Genomic DNA, 21,508 nt, shown 5'->3' with positions numbered 1-21,508 from the left:
CATGAGGCTTCCCAGATAGTAACTTTTGTTTGTTGATTTAATTTTAGATAGAGATATAGAAAGAGCCTACACATCTACTTCTATAACCTTTCTTTTGATTTCCTATTAAGTTAATGGTTTTTCTATATAAAGATGAGTCTTAAATGGAAAATGCATTTGCAAGTTAAGGTATTTTTTCAAAACTATATAAAAAATACTTTACAATTTTCTGAGCAAACATCAATTTGACTGAATTTCAGTCATATGATTTCAACATTATTCTCTATTAAAACTTTTTTTGCATCTCAACTTTTCATCATTCTCCCATGAATTTAATATTCAATATTACAATGGAAGAAGGAAAGCAATGGGGCCTACTGGAAAGAATAGTGGATTCGAATCCAACCATTAACTAGCTATGTGAAGGTGGGCAGGCCATCTCCTCTCTTTGGGCCCTTGTTTCCTTATCTGCAATGAAGGTCATGCTATGTAAGAATCCTTGCATAGGATGAGTTCTAAAAGCACTTATAGATCAAGTCAAGGCTCCTTATTTTACAGCTCGCTATGTATGTAAACTGAGGCTCATCTAAAGATGTTAAGCTACTTCTCCACAGTGAACAATGAACAGAAGCAGAAGTGGGGGAGAGAGACCATCCAACATGGGTCTAAGTCTAGTGTGCTTTCTGTTATGTGCTGCCTGGCCCTCAAAGCATTCCAACACTAAAACTGTCTAACTAAAATCACTACATATTTTGTTTTGTTTCATCACTCCATTTCTCTTTCCTCTGACTTCCTATAGTTTTTCTCATTACTTTTTTTGGCATTTATCAAACTGTCTTGCATTTTAACTATGGTTTTTGTAAAGCAGAGAATAGCCAGGTGAGAAAAGTGCTATATTTAATCAAAGCTTGGGTTTCAATTCCATTTCCACCCCTTACTCCTTCTGAGCCTCAGTGTATTGCCCTGTTCAAAGAAGCTTAGTTATGACTTCTGAGGTTTCTTTGAACTCTAAATGGATGATCCCAAGATGATCTTATCTCCTCAATTAAATTAAAAACTACTTGAGGAAAGGAGTTCATGTCTTAAATTCACCTTTTCCCCATATTATACTCAGCATAATCTACTTTAACAGGTATTTTATATATATATATATATATATATATATATATATATATATATATATATATATATATATATATATATATATATTTATTAGTTGATTGATCAACAATGTATTTTGTGAAATCACCAGAGATGTGAGGCAAGTGCTGTGTAATACTTATGGAAATAAGTGGAAGATTTGTGATTTTGTCAACATAAGGAACTCCTTCCATGTATACTCTCTTTACAAAACTCTCACAACCAGACAAATTGAATTCTTGTACCAAGTATCTTGGTAAGGATCACACAGTTCATAAGTACTAAAAGCAAAATCTGAATCCAGATCTTCATCACTATTAACAATCCATTCACTATGTCACAGGCCTTCTATGATAGATACTTAGTATTAAAACTCTAAAATATGTGGCTTCTTAGGAATACAACTAAAAAAAACCTCTTTAACCAGGGTTCTTTTTTCCAGAATTAGTAAAAGATCTTTTGAAGAAAAGTTTTGAATTCTGGCAAATAAAGGTAGTAAATGTGTGTATTATATATATGATATGTGCATGTATGTATATACTCTTACATGATATGTGTATATATAATATGCATACACATAAATATACATATATAACAAAACAAAGCACACAAGATATACATATATAACAAAACAAAACACACAAGACACAAAAAATGCTACTAAATAAATCAGCTAATGTATTTATTTCCTATTAGAGTTTTAAAAATTAATATGACTTAACATGGGAAAGCAGAGCTTTTATTAGCCACAAAAGAATGTTAGGAAGGCTAAGATGGAGTTAATTCATGGAAGTGAAGAGTTGCAGAGTAAGTTGTAAGGGTAGCCAGAGAAGGTCTGTGAAATACAGACAACAGATAAAGCCTAACAGTAACTCTAGAAGAAGCTTCAATAAAAAGAAGGGCTTTTTAAAGTAATGTTAGTCACAAGTCTGGAGTAAAGGGGTAAAGAAAACTACAAACATTAACCTCAGGTTCAAAAGTCAAATGTATATATGCAATCAAAAAAGCAGCACAGAAAAAAAAAAATTGAACTTTAGATGACTGAAGAGGACCAAGGAAAGAGACAAGTGATAAGAATGGAAAACAGGGACCATATGAAATTAAATTATTTTAGACCAGCAAGTGTGAATGGACTAGTTCATTAATTCCTCAGACCAAATCATAACTAAAATATTTTTCCTAAATGACTGATTGAGAAGTGTGTGAGGAAGACATGCTTCATTATTTGGGTAATTAAATCACATGGGGGAGGGAAAATGATTAATTTTCTGCATTTCCTTCAGTGACTTGTGTACCTGCTTATGAATGAAGCGAGTATTTAGAAGAATATTCAAAAGTATTGCATAAAACGTCACTTAAATTTAAAGACAGGACATAAGACAAATGAATGGATTTAAACATGTTTGTGAATACACAAGTTATGCAGCTTGCAAAGTTCCTGAAAAACCTGAAAGCTCAAGATGATAAAGAACACACAGGTTTCTCACAGAAAGTCTTCTCCTGGACATCTTATTTGACAGAATTATTATTGTTGACATTTGTTGATCTTATTTGACAGCATTATTGTTGTTGACATATGTTGACATATTGATGTACTACAAAATCAAAATATTTCCACAAATATCAGTTTATAAAACACTGATATTTATGGAAATATTCTGATTTTATATAATACAGTTACAGTGAAAATTATTATCAGATTGCTACTGATTATAAAAGTGCTTCAAGTACCTATTATGCTTTGAGGTACATTTTTACTAACTTTTTCTCTAAATAACTAGCACAACTAATGAGGTCAAAATTTTTGGAAAAGATTTTATTTGCCAGAGATTAAAACAGAGAAAGATAAATGTGAAATAAGATCTAATTAAAATAAAAATGAATATAAAATACATACTGTACCTGTAGCCCCAATATATAAATCAATGTCTTGTTTGTGATGGAAAACTGGCCCAGAAATTGTGTCACTTGAACTCTTGGAATGGAGCAGTAAAATGGTACAAATAGAGCAAATACAGGCCCGAGACTATGAAAACAAACAAAGATGGAATTACTATGTTGAAAAACACAAAAGAACTGACATTATTTTCTATCAAATCTTCAACATTTCAATTTCCCAAATGCATCATAAACACAATATTCTTTCTACAAATTTATTTTTAAAAGCTAACTTCCCATACTTAAAAATTGTACTTTTCTATTTTCAAATCCTTTTTTAACATGTATTTAAATTTACAAATATGTATAACGTCTGTTCACCTCTACCCCCACCCTGAAACTATATTTCCATTACATAGTAATGAACAGCTTCAAACCATTTTTAGCAAAGTGTAATGAATAGTTCCTGAGTATACTAATACTTGTTTTCATTCAGAAAAAAGAAAAAAAGCATTTCAAACTTTCCTTTGTGGTAGTTAAATCAGTGCTTCTAAGTAGGACAACTCTATGACCTGTTTTAAGTATGTTAAAGTAACATGACTGAGGTGAATTCACTCTGCTCTTTTGATATATTTTCTACATGCCACTCAATTCCTCCCATTAATTCAATTAAATGCTGGTGTACCAAGACAAGTAGAGACTGCCTCTCTGCATCTTCCCCAGTCTTACCTCATGAATTTTATGCATTTATGTATAAATGAAAGAAATGGTTTGTAAAAACTGTGTGTTCCTAGACAACAACGTGAATAGGTTAAAAATGCAGAGACACAGTAAAAAATACACCCAAGATTCTATTTGAATAAATGAATAGGTTACTCAACTCAAGGGACCAGGTGCATAGTTCACTGCTAAAGAAATGAATAGGCATCTCAAAAAAAATGTGCTTAAATCAACTGGGAAAAAACCTGCAATGACACAAACTAATTTGAGTTCACAAGGGCATTTCTAAGATAATGACCAAGATATCTACTTTTACTCACAGTATATAACTATTTCCTCTGATAAAGTTGATTTAAAATGTTTCATAGACTGTACAATTGTGATGCCATATATATCTGACTAACCTCACACTCCTAAACCATGTCTAACTACTTTATCTTACTACAATACAATCTCTGTTAAAACAGTATTTATTTTTAGAAGACAGAAGTGCTTAAAACATAAAATTTTCTTATCCACAAGGACTGAGTCCTTTCTGAAAGAATTAACAAGGGGTTCAAAATCTAATGAGAAAAACCTAACAAATACAATTGAGTATATAGAAGACTATGCAAAATTGAAAACTTCATAAAACAAAAACACAAATTCTTAATGGTTAGTGAAATCATAGGAGAGACTGAGAACCTACATAACAGGGTTGGTTAGGAAGAAAGTCTTCATGGAGATGAGTCAACACTTTTTAAGAGAAGATGGGTAGAAAAAAGAGAGAGAGAGAGAAAGAGAGAAAGAGAGAGAGAGAGAGAGAGAGAGAGAGAGAGAGAGAGAGAGAGAGAGAGAGAGAGAGAGAGAGAGAGACAGAGAGAGAGAGAGACAGAGAGAGAGAGAGAGAGAGACAGAGAGACAGAGAGACAGAGAGAGAGAGAGAGAAGGAAGATGGGTGGTAGCTAGGTCTAAAGAGCAGGTAAAGTCATTTTAAGGTCAGAGACATTTTTAAACCTTCATACTCCTAGTATGACACCTTGTACAAAGTAGACAATTAATATATAACATGTTCATTGAATTTAACTGAATTCAGGAGAAATACCTTAAGAATTAGGAATAAGAAGCGAGAATTAGAAATAAGAAGAATCAATAGGCTTGGGTGGTTTGAGAATTCATGGAGGCAGACTGGAATAAGAAAAATGGTGAAAAAAGGCAATCAATATTTGTGAATTTTAATTTTACAAAAAATATAATAGTTACTTTAGGTTTCTAAGAGGTGAAAGAAATAATCAATACAGACTCAGAACATCATATATCTCATCTGACTGCACTATTTTGGGACTTCTCTGACTTTCTCCACGACCAAGCTCCAAGAAGTTCATTACTGAAAAAAAATCTCACTGTATGATCTTATATTCTACCTCATCACCTTCCTGTGCCCCCTCTCTGGAGGTGGATCCCCATTTGAGGAAGGAGCTCAGCTCAGAACATCTCTTCACCTTGGGGCTTCTGGGACTGGTTCACCAAGCTCTGCAGCCTAATATCTTCCCCTAGCCATATATCCCTATTCCCTCTTTCAAAGATTCCTTTTGTGTCTTATCTTCCTCCTTTAGATTTTAAGGTTTTTGAGGGCAGGGAATATCTCTCCTTTCTTCCCTCCCCCTTTGTATCCTCAGTGCTTAGGACAGTGCCTGGCATATAGTAGGCACTTAAATATTCACTGATATAAAAAGAAAGAAAGTCTATTAGGAGAACATTATAGACAATGTATGAGGTGATTAAGGCCTAATAATCCTGAATTATAGTTAATGATGGAATAATTATATGAGATTGTAATAGAAATATCTGTAAAAATGAGCCCCACAAGAAAAAGATAACCAAAACCCACCAAAAACCAACTTTATCTCAATTCAAAGTCATGACCACACAAATCTCTTTATTAAACTATTAAGTACACTAATCATAAAATTAATGATGATATTTTATAAATATAATTAATTTTATTTTAACTTAAAAAGATAAAAAGGATTGGTTAACTGAATTTTTTTTTATTTTAAGAAGAACATGTATAATAAGCTAAAAATGTATGGTTTTAAATGTACACAAAATATTAATTGCATACGACATTAAAGTTCTATTTTTATAAACCAATTCCACTAGAGATCTCCCACCCCAGAACCTGTCCTCGGAGGAACTTACTTAAGGTGATTGTTTTCTTATGTACAATTGCAAATTACTCACCAGACTGTGACTTTATTCACTGAAAAGTTAAGTGGAATTACTTTTTAAGGTTATATTTCAAACACAAATTGATATATTGACAGGAACCAAAATTTATGTTATATACCTCAGTATAAATTTAAGATTATTAACAACTGCAAAATTTTAAATGACTAAATTCCAGATGAGTAATTACTGACCACAGAGCTCTTGTTTAACAACTACAAAAAAAAAAAAAAAAAAAAAAACACACAAAATTTGAGACCAGCTGTGTTTTCCCAGATAGGGGAAGAGAGGGGGGAAGAGAAAAAAGGGAAAGAAAGAATTTTTTCATCCTGACACTCCTTCCTTCCTCATGGAGCCTGGTTCATGATCTTTTTTTCCTCCCCATCTCTTGCCCTGATACTTCAACATATATATTTATATTTTCTCAAATACCCTAAACTTCCAGTCCCCCAACTTACTCATCTTATTATAGCCTACTCTACCCTACCATAATTACTCACAGATGGCCATACCCCTGGATCTTTTATCTTTCTCTAAAAGTATTCTCTCTTTCTCTGTCTCAGCCTCTCTCTCTCTCTCTCTCTCTCTCTCTCTCTCTCTCTCTCTCTCTCTCTCTCTCTCTCTCTGTGTCACTGTCTGTGTCACACACACACACAAAGTATAGAAATACATCAAACTTGATAACTGAACAATGTGTTAAGGAGGAGGATAACCCTGGGGAGGGAACAGTCACACAAAAAACAAACTTCAGTGGGGAGAGGGATGGTAAGGAGTGGAGAAGGGCATTGGGGATAATCATAATAGAGCTAACATCTGTATAGCATTTCCCATGGAACAGACACTGTGCTGAGTGATGCTCACAACAGTCCTAGGAGGTAGTTCACAGTTGAGGAAACTGAGGCAAACAAAGGTTAAGTGCTTGCCAAGCATCATACAGAGAATAAAAGAAAAGCAAAGAAACAGAATCTAAGAATCTTAGATTACCTTTTAGATAAGTGAAAAATAGCCGAAAAAAATTGACGTTGAGGAATGGAATGTAATACTTTTTCTTTATTGTGCCATAAGAAAGCAAAAGACACAATTGCAGAAAATCCTCAATACTATAAATTGACACAGAATAAAAGTGAGCAGGAGAAAAATTTATAAGAATGGCAATAGTGGAAAACAAAAAACAACTTTGACTTGAAGAAGTGGTCATTACATTAATTACATTTTATTTACATTATTTACAATTAATTACATTACATTAATGACCACTTCTTCCAGAGGCTTTGAACAGAGGAAATGGATTCAAGACACAGATAAATGCATTTCTGGACATATTCATTGAGTGGCTTTGTTTTGCTTGACAATGTTTATTTATTTTGGTTGTGCTTTTTTCCCTTTTCCTTTCTCTTGTTTTTTTTAATTATGAGGGAAAGATTGGAAGGAAGGGGTTAGAAATAATAATGTCCTTATCCAAAAAATGGGCTGCTATAATGGTTTTTAAGCATAATAAAGTTCAGCAGGAAGCACAGATAAGCAAGATGGTTTTAAAAAAATAACAAGTTTAATTTATCATATACTTTTTTAGAAAAGTTGTATGAAGTAAGAAATTCATGGTTTTATAGACTCCTCTTTTGTGTTTTTCTGTGTACACCAAAAAATCTTTATGTGTATTGAATTCAGAATTTAAAACAATTTTTAAAAAAAATAAACCCCAAAGTATAGCGTTATTATTTCACCTGTGTTATGGACACTAAACCTTTTTCTAAAGTAGCTAAGATTTTGGCAGCATCATCATACTCTTAACTCATTCTTATTCAATCAAGAGACAAGATAAAATGAAATTGAGATTAATTCTCCCTAGCTTAATAGGAAACAAAGTAGATTTCTCCAAGAGGGAAAAGTGATGCTAGACACATGCCTCAGAAAGCTCTGATAGGATGCCTTCAGTCATTAGAGAGATACTACAACTAGAAATCTCATCCCTTTCTCTGCTTTTATTTCTAAAGTGTATCTTCTCTCTGTGGGCTTCCAGTTATCAGTCTTCACTCTCATACTTAAAAAACTCTACCTACACTCCTCCTATATACTTCAAACAATCTAATCTCTTTTCTACTTACTTATTCACTACATAAACTTCAACAGAGTTCACACATAGCAGGTAACTAAGTAGGTCACCTACCATCTTGGGAAAAATATATATATATTCACATGTAATATGGATAAAGAACATTTAAAAATCTATACCTCATTTTTAGGTTCCTTAATCACTTCCAAATTAAAAAAAAAAAAAAAAAGGTCCAAACTAAAAATTTTGTAAAGTTCCACCTAAAGAAATCAGTAATTCATAAATTCCAAGGGACTTTTGCCATTTTCAAGCTTCAGCAGGACACGAGCCATTTCACTTCCCATTTAAAATTATGCACATGTGCACATCAGGGCAACAGATAATTACTATATTCAGTAACAGGATGATGAAAAAAAAAAAGGAACACCATAAAAGGATATCAGTAGATGCTCTTCCTTCAAATGTGACAAGAGCAATAAGTTTTTGTTTCCTGAAGTCACTTTGCCAAGTATCACTGCTTCACAAAGGACCTAAAAAAATCACTAACATGTAAGTAGAAAATTGTTGTGCTTTATCAGTTATGTAGGAATTTTTAAAAGTTAATGTTTTTGAAATATTCAGTTTCTCAAATAAGTGAAAGAATTTAATTTACTAGCTAGCTATATGTATTTTCATGAAGATGTTATACTATTAATTTACACCTTTGCTATAGGGAACCAACAGTTAGTACTAATAATCTTTTCCTGTTAACTACTCAGCATAGACAAGACAAACAAACATGCCAAAAATGTGTTTGCTTTTTAAAAAATTTTTTTAAACTAATCATTATTGTGTAATTGTATAAACTGATAAAATGACAATATTTAACAGGTAAGGCAATAAAAAAATGAATTAGTACTTTATGCACTGAGAACTAATCTATGAACTTCCTTACTGAAAGAAGAAAGTCTTTTTAAAATCAATCCTCAAAGAGTGTAATGATGAGTTTAGGACAGTGATATTTCCAAGATTTTTTTTCTGCTAGGAATGCAGTTAAGAGAGTTTCTTCTCAAAAGCATAGACTCCTAAGTTCTTTTTAATTTCTTTTTCATGCCTTTTAAAATCAGTCCTTAAAACTTTTAAGCATAGGCAGCTAGGTAGAACAGTGGATAGAGCACCAGCCCTGAAATCAGGAGTATCTGAGTTGAAATCTGGTCTCAGATACTTAATATGGCCTAGCTATGTGACCCTGGGCAAGTCACTTAACCCCAATTGCCTCAGCCAAAAAAAACCCCTCAACTTTTAAGTATTCTCAAAATGTATCTATTGTTATAAAACAAAAATCGAACTTATTTTTCTCTTATATTTTCCTCTGTTGTTGTTGTTGAAGTAAAAACATATTTACATATTAAACAATTTTTCTTTATCCCTTTTTAATCTTTTATCTTTATTACTTTTTTCTGTATTAATCAAATTAATTCTGACTCCTAATCACTCCATGTATGTTACATAGCCACATTCAATGAAAAGAAACCAGAAAAATTCATTCATTCTTCTATTCACTCTAAAAACACTGTATAAAAGATTCTGAATAAGAAATTGTCCCCGCCCTCAACTAAGGAATTTATAATCTAATAGAGGAGAAAAGAAATGTAGCATAGAAGACTCAATACAAAATAACTGCAGTAAATGCTAAGAAACTGAATTAAGCTTAATAGGAAATTAAAGGATAAAGTAAAGTTTCAAGAGAATCTACATAAGACTTATAATAACATCTTTAACCAGTATCAGGCCAAAGAAAATAACTCCTAGTAAGCAAAAATATGTGAGTGTGTGCATGTGGATTTATATTTCATTCAGGAACACCTCAAATTGAGAAAAAAGGGAAAGACTGAATGAATAAGATTTTTAGAATCTACTTACAAAGAGATTTTTATAGAATACCTCTATTTAGAATGAAGATTTTTTTTTTTTAATCAATGGATAGATGTCATTTTTTAGCAAGGTAAAGTCAAAAAACATTTATAGACATATGGTAGATACTTTATTATAAATACTTGTTGATTCTCAATTTAAACATTTTTAGCACTTGTTACTGTTGCATATAGAAAATCCCAATGACCCTGATAGTAAGACTTTATAAGAAAAATTACCCATCAGCTTCAGTTGCTTTCATCAAAAATTTTAGGTAAATATATTGAAAGCACAAGAGAAAATCTAATTAAGAACCCATACATGAACATGCTAAGGGCATCAAGGACTAACTATCCACCTTGGAGATTTCTGGACCATTGGAACAACCCAGCATGGTCATATATCTCCAGAAGAGTTCTATCTTTGATTCCAACTTGTGGTCTTATGTCTTCTTTCCTATCAAACTTTTTATGTGCCCTTTTCTGACTACAAGAGACTGTCAAAATCATATGTTTACTATTAAATAGTTACATATAAAAGTAAATTAAATTTGCTTATAAAAATGGTTCCATCACTATTTGTTATTTAATTCTTTGTCTTTTCCTGCTAGGTAGTGACTATAAATCAAAATCTGAAACTGCTTCTTGATCTCAAATCATAATAGTATTTGGGAGCAAAAATATAATTAATTACAATAAAAGTAATTATCTTCAATTATATTCCTTTGCAGTATTTGTTTTATAAGTAGTAAATAAGGATAAGAAGAATTCTCTTAGAAAGTATATGGGATGAGAGGAGAAAAAAAGTATCTGTATCAAATAGCATTATTGGATAACAGAAAATCTCAGCCTGAAAACCATGCAAACTGGATTCATGTCTAGGTACATAACTTACAATTCTTGGGCAAATCACAGAATCTTTCTAAACATTAGTTTTTACATAAGGACAAAAGAAGCATTTAATACCTTATCTCTGTCTACTCAAGAGGGAAATTATAAATAAGCTAATATGTAGAAATAGAAACGGAAAAAATTAGTGTTATTTATTGAAACACTCTGAGCTTAGATCATAAGATTATATAAACATTAATAAAACTAACAAAGAATCGTTATTACTAGACTTGACCCCATGTTATACTTATTAGTCTATACTATATACTATATATTCTATACTATATACTATAATTATACTTATTAGTCACTGTCATGCTAAAGTCACATCATGTCCCATGGATAGGATACCTCTTTTATGTGATAAGTCTATAAATCTGATAATAATAGTTGGCCACCAGAAAAAATCAATCATTTTAGTTGTAAATCATTAAAACCTGAATATATAATGAGATGACACCATAAGTAGAAATGGGAGAAGATTGACTACACAGTGGTTTATCAAAACATAATCTGGGGGTTTTACTAGACCACAAGTTCAATATGCAGTTTAATATGGCCATTGTAGTCCTGGACGTCTATTGGGAGGCATGGTTTTTAAGAACAAGGTGCTAAACTCTGCCCAGGCCAGACTACATCTGGAAAATTATATTTAGTTCTGATTGACACAGTTTAGAAAACATTGATAAATCGGATAGTTCTAAAGGAAAGCAGCTGGGAAAGTAAAAGGCCTTAATTTTATGTTACATGATGATCAGCTGAAGAATCTGAGGATGTATCTAAACAGCTGTCTCCTGAAAGGGCAAGTAAATTTGTTCTGTTTGGGCCTAGAGGGCAGCACTGGGAGTAAAAAGTGGAAATTCCAAATTTAGCCTTGATGTCAGGAATTTCCTGACAGAGCTGTCCAGAACCAGAACAGGCTATCTCAGGGAGCAGAGCCTTTCCCCACTCAGAAGGGTTCTTTAAACAAAAGGTAGACAGCCATTTGTCAGATACAGCACGGTAGAAATTCCCTTTTTGAAGATAGCATGGCCTAAGTGCACCCAGAGATCCCTTGCAACACCAACATCCTGTGATTTCCATCATCTATGTTGGAGCAGAAAGTAGTTGAAATCTGCACCAATGGAGAGGGAACACAATTCTGATGAAATCTTAGATTGCTGAGGCAGCTAGGTGGTGCAGTCAGTCAGGAAGAAGGGAGTTTAAGTCCTACCTCGGACACTTCAAAGTTATGTGATGGACAGCTAAATGCTGCAGGGAATGGAGCACTGATCCTGGAATAAAGAAGGCTCTGAGATCAATCTGATAGCAGATGCTTGACACTTACAAGCTGTGTGACCCTGGGCAAGTCACTTAACTCTAAATGTCTTACAAAATAACACCAAAAAAGCTATGTGACCCTGGGCAGCCCCTTCACCTCTATGTGTCTCAGTTTCCTAATAACAGCACCTTGTTTATAGGGTTGTGAGAATCAAATAAGATAACATACATAAAATACTGTATAAATGCTATTATTAAAACAGAAATTAAGAGCTAGCATTTGAATTTATAGAATGGTTTCCTTACAACAACCCTAGGAAGAAGGCAACATGAGCTCATTTGATGAGGAGGAAAGGAAGGTGTGGAGTTCTTCCCTGTAGTCAATGACTGGGTATTGGACAGACTGAGTACCTGAATCCAGGTATTCAAGATTCCTAGTCTAAAACATTTTCATGGGGGCCCAAGGCATGCACCATCTTGGCATTTGGCTGTACTTCTACATATACTTTAATAGCATACTACAGCAGGCCTTCCTTTATTTGCCTTTTTTGATGGTAAGACTGACCAGCAGTTTTCATCCTCCCTAGTCTCAGCTTTGTAAGAAAGAAATGAAAAAAGAGTAAGTAAAAAAGAGGAGAGAGAGAGCTAGGGAAGTAAGAAACCAATTTAACTGTGCTGATCAGACCTTATCTGTCCTGCTGAGCTCTTTTCTAGATACCACATCTCAAAGGGATGTTGACAAATTGTTATAAGACAAGATGAGGAAGACCATGATGGCAAAAAAAATCTAGAAACTATGCCAAATGAGAAATGGTTGAACTGGAAAACTTTATACAAAAGAGAAGAATCAGAAGGCAAAGAAGGGTTGTCTTTATATATTTAAAAGGATAAAATATGGAACAAGTAGCTTTTCCCTCTGTAAATATAGATGAAAAAGCAAGAATCCACAGGTAGAAATTAAAAGGAGACTCATTGAGGCTCATCATAAGGAGAAAATGGAATTCTCAGAACTGGAATGTATTTCTTTCTGAGGTAATGAAGCTTCTGTCTCTAGAAATGGTCATACAGCAGCCTGACAACCAGGCACAAGTCCAGAGACTCAGGTGTAGACAGGGTGATTTCTCCTCTAGGGTCTAAGTCTGAGATTCTAAGAAATGCAAATTTCCCCAACTCAGCTCTATATTTAACAAGATAATCAATACAAGACATTTCCTACTCAGCTTTCCTGATAATCCTTTCATTTGATAAATTTTCATTTCTTCAATGAAAAGTCATAGTGCCCTGGGAAAGAAATGTATCTCAGAGGACCCAGGCTCAAAGGCTTCTATGCAGCTGACTACCTGCAAGATTTCCCTGGGTCTCAGTCTCTTCAATCTTTAAATCTATTGTCCTATGGAATACAAAATATAAACATATCTAAGTTCACTTACATACTAGATAAAGGTTACTGTGATAGGGAACAAAAGAATGGTAAAGCCAGTTTTTGCAATAGGAAATTTATTTTTCTCCTACTGTTTTATTTTATACCTTATTGATCTCAAAGGCAGATTGATGACTAGCTGCAGGTTACAGGATAAATTATTTTTGGAATGAAACAACTGGGACTTAATAAAGGATAATGTTGCTATTTCAATGTTTGCTGCACACATACCAGGCCAGAAGAAAGAAACCTCTGTAAGCAATTAAAGAGGACTTCAGAAGTCTAACCTATCTATAAGCTTTTCAGTTTTAGAGAGGTACACCCTCACGGGACTGTTAGTTTTTCCTGAAAACACACCTTGCATTTTTTCTTAAGAAGCATAGGAATAGAGAAAATTATCAGTCAAAACTCAACCTGAGCAAATGAAGAATTGCCTCATTAACAGTATGAAAAGTTGATTTAATTCAATTACCTGAGATCACCATTATTACTGTATGTGAATTTTATTCTACTGAGTCAGGATACTGTGCTAAAAATTGGGGGTACAAATGGACCTCAAGGAGTTTGTATTCTATTGGGGGGGGAAGAGGAAAAAACAGTGATATTTTACAAGACAATGCATACGCTCCAATGGATAGAGAACCTTGTTTTTGTTTTAAACCAATTTTGCTAGTAAATTAACAGCAGGTAGCCAGCCACCTAAGTCATTTCACATTTGGTTTTTAGATTTCTTGTTTACAAAAGATGTTAAGTAAGATGCAAAATACCATAGCTCATTCTACTAAACAAAAAATAAGAAAACTTGGTGGTATTGAATTTCCTTATTCTATAGATAGAATTGTGTTGAACTACTGGATATCACCCAACTGCCAATGCAGAAGACAGCTTATGGAAATAATTGACAAATATTAGACCTTAGAAAACCAGGTAATTAGAGGAAGGACCTGATGACAGATTCTTTTTTGCCTAACAGGTATATTATGCTCAAGGGAACAGAAGTGAGATAAACCTGTTGTTGCAAAGTGATCAGCATACTCTCCTGTCACTTTCTCTACTTCTTACCGGTTCCTCATTAAAAAAAAAAAAAAAAAAAAAAAAAAGCTTCCTAGGATTCCTATTCCATCTACTTTTTCACATTTCTTACTTTTTTTCCTCCTTCCTCTGAATGAATTATTTTCCTCTTCCCTGCATTGGTCCCAAAGAACACATCAAAGAACTAAGACTATACACAAACAAAAAAAGTAAAAAAAGATTTTTTAAAAGTAATCATTATTTGGTAACAGACAAATCTAACTCATGCCTAGAAGTCTGATAATGTGGTTCTGTCTTTTCAAATATATCTTCCTTGAAGTATCTTTATATCACATAATATTTCATATTCCTAAAAAGTTAGCTTTTCCTAGTGTGTAAAGCTATAACTGGGGCAGGACCAGCCTCAAAGGCAGTGTAGCATCCCTATATCATTTCATAATCTCCTCTAAAGGGAAGAAAATCATTCCCCATAAGCTGGATTTGCCTGTTCAAGATTAATTCCTTTAATTTATGGTTATGGTTCCTACTGAAGAACAAACATATCTGAAAGGGCAATATTTATAGCTGCTAGTCATATGAACCATAACATACATGAATAATCTCAGAAGTACTCATGTTTGGAGAATGGAAAGAGAGAAAGAATTTGAGGGCATTAAGAACATTTTTGTTGTGGCTTAGGCTTCAGTCATGTCTGACTCTCTGTAACCCCGTTTGGGGTTTTCTTGGCAGAAATACTGGACTGGTTTGCCATTTCTTTTTCCAGCTCATTTTACAGATGAGGAACTGAGGCAAACAGGGTTAAGTGACTTGCCCAGAGTCTCATAGCTAGTAAATGGCTGAGTCCAGAACTAAAACTCCTGCAACTCCAGAGTGACATTGTGCCACCCATTGGCCCCTATTAAGAAAATAAAGGTAGACAAAGGATAGATCACTAAAGCCAAAAATGTGAATAAAATATAGATATTGCAGCACTAAAACAAACTACTAGCTTCACAATTTACCTAAAGGCTGGCTTGACTAGGTACTTTAGAAAGTTGCATTAGCCTTTTTAGGAAATTAGTGACATAGTTGGTGCAGGCCAGAGTTAATTTCTAAATCTTTTAGTATTTTTAAGTGCATATATCAAAATGAAATTAATAACATTCTATCTAATAACTGAAATAAAGAAAGCAGAATAATATAGTAATGCAGATCTAAAATTATACAAGCTCAAAAGCTGTTCTTAAAAAAATTATTTCTAAGACATAAATTACATTAATCCTTAAATTGTCTTAAATTCTAGTCAACTAAGTTTTTATCTTTTTCTTTTCTTTTTGTGTGGCTAAGAAGAGTATGTCAGTTCAACATGTCTGGTTATACAAAAATGAGACGATAAAATCAGAAGAGATATGAACAACTCTATTAACCACTGCTTACAAGGCACACATAGATAAATATACATACATAGTTCCTCAACCACAGAATATTTACTTGCAAATAATTCTATAGCTGCTTTTTGGGGGGAGAAATTATATGTTTTTCTCAAACCAGTACACTGAAAGAAGTGATTTAAAAGCAACAAGCTTTAGTAAGGAAGCAGAAGCAACATTTGCTACCTTTTTATTCAAGATTTTAGACTAGCTATGGATAGTTTCTACAGAGTTTGTTGGTTAAATTTCTCCAGTGGAGAAATTTGTTTTGAAGTACAGAAGAAATCTGCAATTTCTTATATCACTCTTAACAGCCTCACATCTGTCAAAGCACCTCACAAGCACAAGAAAAATATACAGGCCAGAGTGGCATTTTTTTTTCTTCAGCTAGAAAGTACCATGCAAATTCTCAGGAATGAACAATTTTGAGAAAATCTATATATTTTTTTACCCCTACCTGACTTCAAATTTACTTGATATAACCCTCCTATATACATAAATTGCCTAACAGTTACATAATTCGGAATACTTGAGAATAAAATGTTTACAAAACAAGTTCAGATCCATAAAAATAGAGTGACTCAAAACCTGGATAAGAGTTCTAGGTCAATCCCTATCTTGAGTTACAGATAATAATTAGCCTTGATTCCTATAGCTTTCACTTTCACAGCCATCATGTAATGAGTGTGAGAGTGTGTGTGTGTGATGGGGGAGAGACAGAGACAGAGAGAGAGAGAGAGAGACTAACTTCTATAATGCTCTTTTTAAATGACATTTCCCAGGAAACTGAATTTTGAAATATTTTATAAGTGATAACATTATAAAGGGTGCTGTGGCTACAATTTTTGAAAAGCAACATTTTACTCAGAAATGACATTATAATAAAAGGAAGTTCAAATTTTCACACTGCTTATTCCTAAACTACACCCCTTGTCTGGAATCCTCATGCCACTCCACCAATTTCCTATTTTCATTTCCTTAATGTAGCTTGCATATAGCCTTTCTCCAAAAATATACTTTTCTTACAAAAGATATATCTGCAACAAATATTCATTAAACATTTACTACTAAGTACTGGGGAAAATAATGAAGGTTAAATAAGACAATGGTGTAATCCTTGGTTTCAAAGACCTCACAATCTAATTGAGAGCTATGTCAGATAATGAGAGGAGAGTGATACAAGTTGAGGACTATCAGCAGAGAGGTACATACAGATCAAGCAATACACAAGTGTGGCAATGAGAAGAAGCATTAATGATTAGAGGAGGCTATGGACATGCTTCATAGAAGAGGCTGCCCATTTACTAGTTGCTTCTAGGATAGACAGGATTCTTTAACAGGTCCAAATTGGGCGATTGTAATGGGGGCATAAGGACAAAAAAGAATAAACAGTAACAAAGGCATGGAGGTGGAAAAACTCAAGCTATAAAGACAGAAAACAGCCCAACTTGTTTAGAGTGTAGCCCAAGTTAAAACAAAGATATGAATATATTGAAACCATAAAGGTACTATGGGTGTCTACACTATCCACAAAGATAGATGATCTTGGGGGTGGCATTTATGAGTTGCCAGATGTAAAATAAATAGTTGGAAATGCAGAGATTTCCTGCTAATTCGATGGTCTCCTTGAGAAAACAAATTTGTGTGAGAGATTCTCCTGATGCATAAATGGATTCCTTTCAGAAAGAACTACAGGGAACTCACGACTCTGCCATTTCCTCAAATGCATGCTTCTCTGGTGCTTCTTAGTGTTTTTCCCTTTTCCTTTAGAACTTAAAAACACCACCTTTAGTTTATCAAGAAGCTTTGAGCCTGCTTCTCACACTTTTCTGACACAAATCAGATCATTGTGGTAACCCTCACAGTCTTCTAAATGTATGACTAATTTCATTTCCTGGCAGTGATAGGCACTATGTATTAAAATGTCCAACTGAAATTCAGCTTAAAACCATAATTCTATACTTGCCTGGCATGTAGGGGGCTTCACAGGTCATTTTATTTTAATCATACAGTGATTCAGAATGAAGAAGGGGAATTTCACACTAAGAAGACAGTGTTTTTCTTATACCATAAAACAGGCTTGGTCTTATGTACATTGCTGTATTTCTCTTGCCCAGGACTTCCCCAGCTTTTTACAAAGCTATGATTGTGACAACATGAATTTTTAACTTCATAACTCTTAAGCTCTGTATATGCTCCCAACCTTCATTTTGCAATTGCTAAATTTCAGATGAAAAGGAAAAGTTGTCATACAAATCTACATACTTCTACATTTATATTTTATGATGCTTTTAACTAATTATCTGCTTTAACCCCCCCCCACAGAACCTAAATTCCAGCAAAAATGGAAACCAACTTCACAACACCTTTTACAACTTCTCCAACAAATATATCACACTGTGACCTTTATGCACACCAAAATATAGCAAAGATCTTAATGCCCCTTCATTATATCATCATCTTCATCGTTGGCCTCCTTGGCAACCTACTGGCTTTGTCTGTCATTTTTCAGAACAGGAAAAAAATTAATTCCACCACTCTTTATTCAACAAACCTTGTCATTTCTGATATACTTTTTACTACTGCTCTGCCAACCCGGATAGCCTACTATGCTTTTGGATTTGACTGGAGAATTGGTGAAAGCTCTTGTAGGATAACTGCCCTTATATTTTACATTAATACCTACGCAGGTGTGAACTTCATGACTTGCTTGAGCATCGACAGATTCTTTGCTGTGGTTCACCCTCTTCGATACAACAAGATGAAAAGAATTAAACATGCCAAATGTGTGTGCATTTTTGTCTGGATTCTTGTATTTGGCCAAACACTGCCACTACTCATACATTCTATGTCAAAGGAAGAAAATGGAAGGATAACATGCATGGAATATCCAAACTTTGAAGAAATACAAAATCTTCCCTGGATTCTTCTTGGGGCCTGTTTAATAGGTTATGCTATTCCACTTGTAATCATACTGATTTGCTATTCTCAAATTTGTTGTAAACTTTTCCAAACTGCCAAACAAAATCCACTAACTGAGAAATCAGGGGTAAACAAAAAGGCTCTCAACACAATTGTTTTCATAATAATTGTTTTTGTTGTCTGTTTCACGCCTTATCATATTGCAATTATCCAACATATGATTAAGAAGCTGCAAAAAAAACCAGACTGTAAAGAACAACATATATTCCAGATTTCCCTCCATTTTACTGTATGCCTAATGAACTTCAACTGTTGCATGGACCCTTTTATATATTTCTTTGCATGTAAAGGTTATAAAAGAAGAGTAATGAAAATGCTGAAACGTCAAGTCAGTGTGTCAATTTCAAGTGCTATTAAGTCAGCTCCTGATGAAAACTCACGTGAAATGACAGAAAATCAAGCAATGATCTACTCTAAGTCTTCAAATGGGAGGTAATGAAGCATAAAAATTTGTGTTTTCAAGAAAAATTTCTGTTCAATTAATTTTTTAAAAACCTTTCTCCCAGGGTAACATGAATTTTCCAAAATTCAAAATACTCATACAAAGTAATGGGTATGGAAAAAAGAAAACCCTCCAAGGCAGAGTGTCATATAACAAAGGCTCTTCAACTATCTCCAATGACAATCATTTTATGACATGATGAATCTAAGATACTATCCTCTCCAACATATTTTGAGAACTGGACCAACTGAACTAAGGGGGGGAAAAAGTAATTTAATAAATATAGAAAGATTTGAGTCCCAACAGAAAAAGGTAAAAAAACCAACAATGAAATATTGTATAAAAGTAAATGATATAAATATCATCAAAGATCCATAATTTCCTTATTGTGGGGAATTCCAATTATAGGAAATCCCTCCAACTAAAGCCCATCTATATAACTCAGTAGATATATTCTAGGAATTGCTTGAGGCACTGAAAGATTAAGTGATTTGTCTAGAATAACAGAAGTCTTTTCTGACTCTATGTTCAGAGTCTACTGACTACTACAACTATTATGCAATTAAGGTTTACTTGCTAATCAAATAAGTAAAGTATATATTCGTTGATTTTTTAACCTTGTTATAAAATAATAAAATGGAATTCAATTTGCATGGAATTAAAAGGAATTATTTTAATAAGAAAGTTTCTGTATAACAATTACTGATGATATTGTCATTTATAAAATTTAAACTGATGCTATAAAGACATTTATGTAAATATTAAAAGTTTCATGAAGTTATACTAAGAAATTATGGTTTCTTTCTAACATAATTTATCTCACATGTATAGATCTTTAACTTTGAGATAATAATATAAAACTTTTAAACGAACTACTTTGTAAACAAAAAATTATGTCTCTGGGATAGAATCTCTGTTACTGCCAACTGTGTTTTTGTATTAACCTAGCCTAGAAATTATCAATAACATGCAAAAAGTTGAGATAATGATTAAACTGGATACATGAGATCACAGGAAGAATTGCCCTGGATTGACTAGTCCCTGATTTTGTATTAAAAAATATTTTGTTTTCTTTTTTTTTTAAAAAAGATATAAGCATAATGACCATCAACAAAAATATACAATCAAGTTAACATGTAAAATAACCAGAAAGTTTAGAATCTAACAGTAGAGACACAAATCAATTAAAAAAAAAAAAAAAAAAGATTTTATTTGTTTCCCTTCCAAGTACTTCCTTTCTTTTCTTTCTTTCTAATATATTTGAAGTTAATATCTTCATCTTGTATATTTTAAATGTAAAAATGCTAATATATCTTTTTATAATCCTGGATACTCACTCAACAATATGTCTATTTGGTATTTTTTAATCACAAAACTTTATCTTAAACCAATTTTAAAATAGAAGGCTATATATGTTTCAAAACTATGATTCTGTTCCTTAGTGCTTCCACTTCCAATACTCTCTTCCCGAGAGTCTTTCAGGAGCATGACATTAGCAAAGCAGCACTAGTACTAGCAACAACAGCTAAAGCAATGAGAAGCATTAGTATTAGCTTTAGCTATAAACCAAGTCAGTATAGAATACGGGGAGATGAGAAAAGAGGAAAGGGAGGACGGTCATAAGAAGTTCCTTATCCGTAAAATGGGAATAAAACCTACTTCAGAGGCTAAAGGGAAAACATGTTAGAAATAAGGTTGGATTTTTTTGGTTTTGTTTTGTTTTGCATGCTGGGGATAATTTTATTTTCTCACTGGTGAGTGGGAGTCTTTCATTTATTTCAATAAGAATTACCAGAAGTAGAACAGACATAAAAAAAAAAAAATATGTCATTTGTACAATCATGACTCATGAAATTAGTTTCTATGTTAGTCAATCAGCATCAATTTTTCACAGAATGCAAAACAGAGATAGGAAAAAAGGAGCCATTGGGGCAGATGAAGAATCCTGTTACTTTGACAATTAAAATGACAGTATCAATGAAGAACTACTATAGACTGTATTTTCAAAATGAAAAATTTGAAATCTCATTTGCAATCTCATTTTTTTTAGCCCCCCCTGCTGTATAATTTAGCACAACTGAGTTAATGTGCACAGACTATTTCTGGATGGATAAAACACAAGAAAAGGTGGAACCTCAAAAAAAAAAAAAAAAAAAAAAAAAAAAGTCAAAAAGTCACTATCTTCACAATAGACCAAAGAAA

General features: G+C 33.2%; 2 protein-coding genes across 5 annotated transcripts in view; one reads left to right on the top strand and one right to left on the bottom strand.

The window, feature by feature from the left end:
- Nucleotides 1-21,508, bottom strand: part of UBAC2 (UBA domain containing 2) — a 359,465-nt gene that overhangs the window by 196,435 nt on the left and 141,522 nt on the right. For all 4 annotated transcript variants that reach the window (XM_074299441.1, XM_074299439.1, XM_074299440.1 and 1 more), the window contains exon 5: nucleotides 3,022-3,145. In XM_074299441.1, the coding sequence (XP_074155542.1) occupies nucleotides 3,022-3,145 (124 nt within the window). The remainder of the gene's footprint in view (nucleotides 1-3,021; nucleotides 3,146-21,508) is intronic.
- On the top strand, nucleotides 8,444-20,034 carry GPR183 (G protein-coupled receptor 183). The gene is made up of 2 exons (XM_074299443.1): nucleotides 8,444-8,527; nucleotides 18,208-20,034. The coding sequence occupies exon 2, from the start codon at nucleotides 18,227-18,229 to the stop codon at nucleotides 19,298-19,300; it is 1,074 nt and encodes a 357-aa protein (XP_074155544.1). The 5' UTR covers nucleotides 8,444-8,527; nucleotides 18,208-18,226; the 3' UTR covers nucleotides 19,301-20,034.

This window comes from Sminthopsis crassicaudata, chromosome 3, assembly GCF_048593235.1.
Source record: "Sminthopsis crassicaudata isolate SCR6 chromosome 3, ASM4859323v1, whole genome shotgun sequence".
Lineage (NCBI taxonomy): Eukaryota > Metazoa > Chordata > Mammalia > Dasyuromorphia > Dasyuridae > Sminthopsis > Sminthopsis crassicaudata.
The sequence above is the reverse complement of the archived record's forward strand: the minus strand, read 5'-3'. Positions and strand labels throughout refer to the sequence as shown.

Excerpts from the sequence above, each read along its gene's own strand:
- GPR183 (XM_074299443.1), top strand. The coding sequence starts at position 18,227 with ATGGAAACCAACTTCACAACACCTTTTACAACTTCTCCAACAAATATA.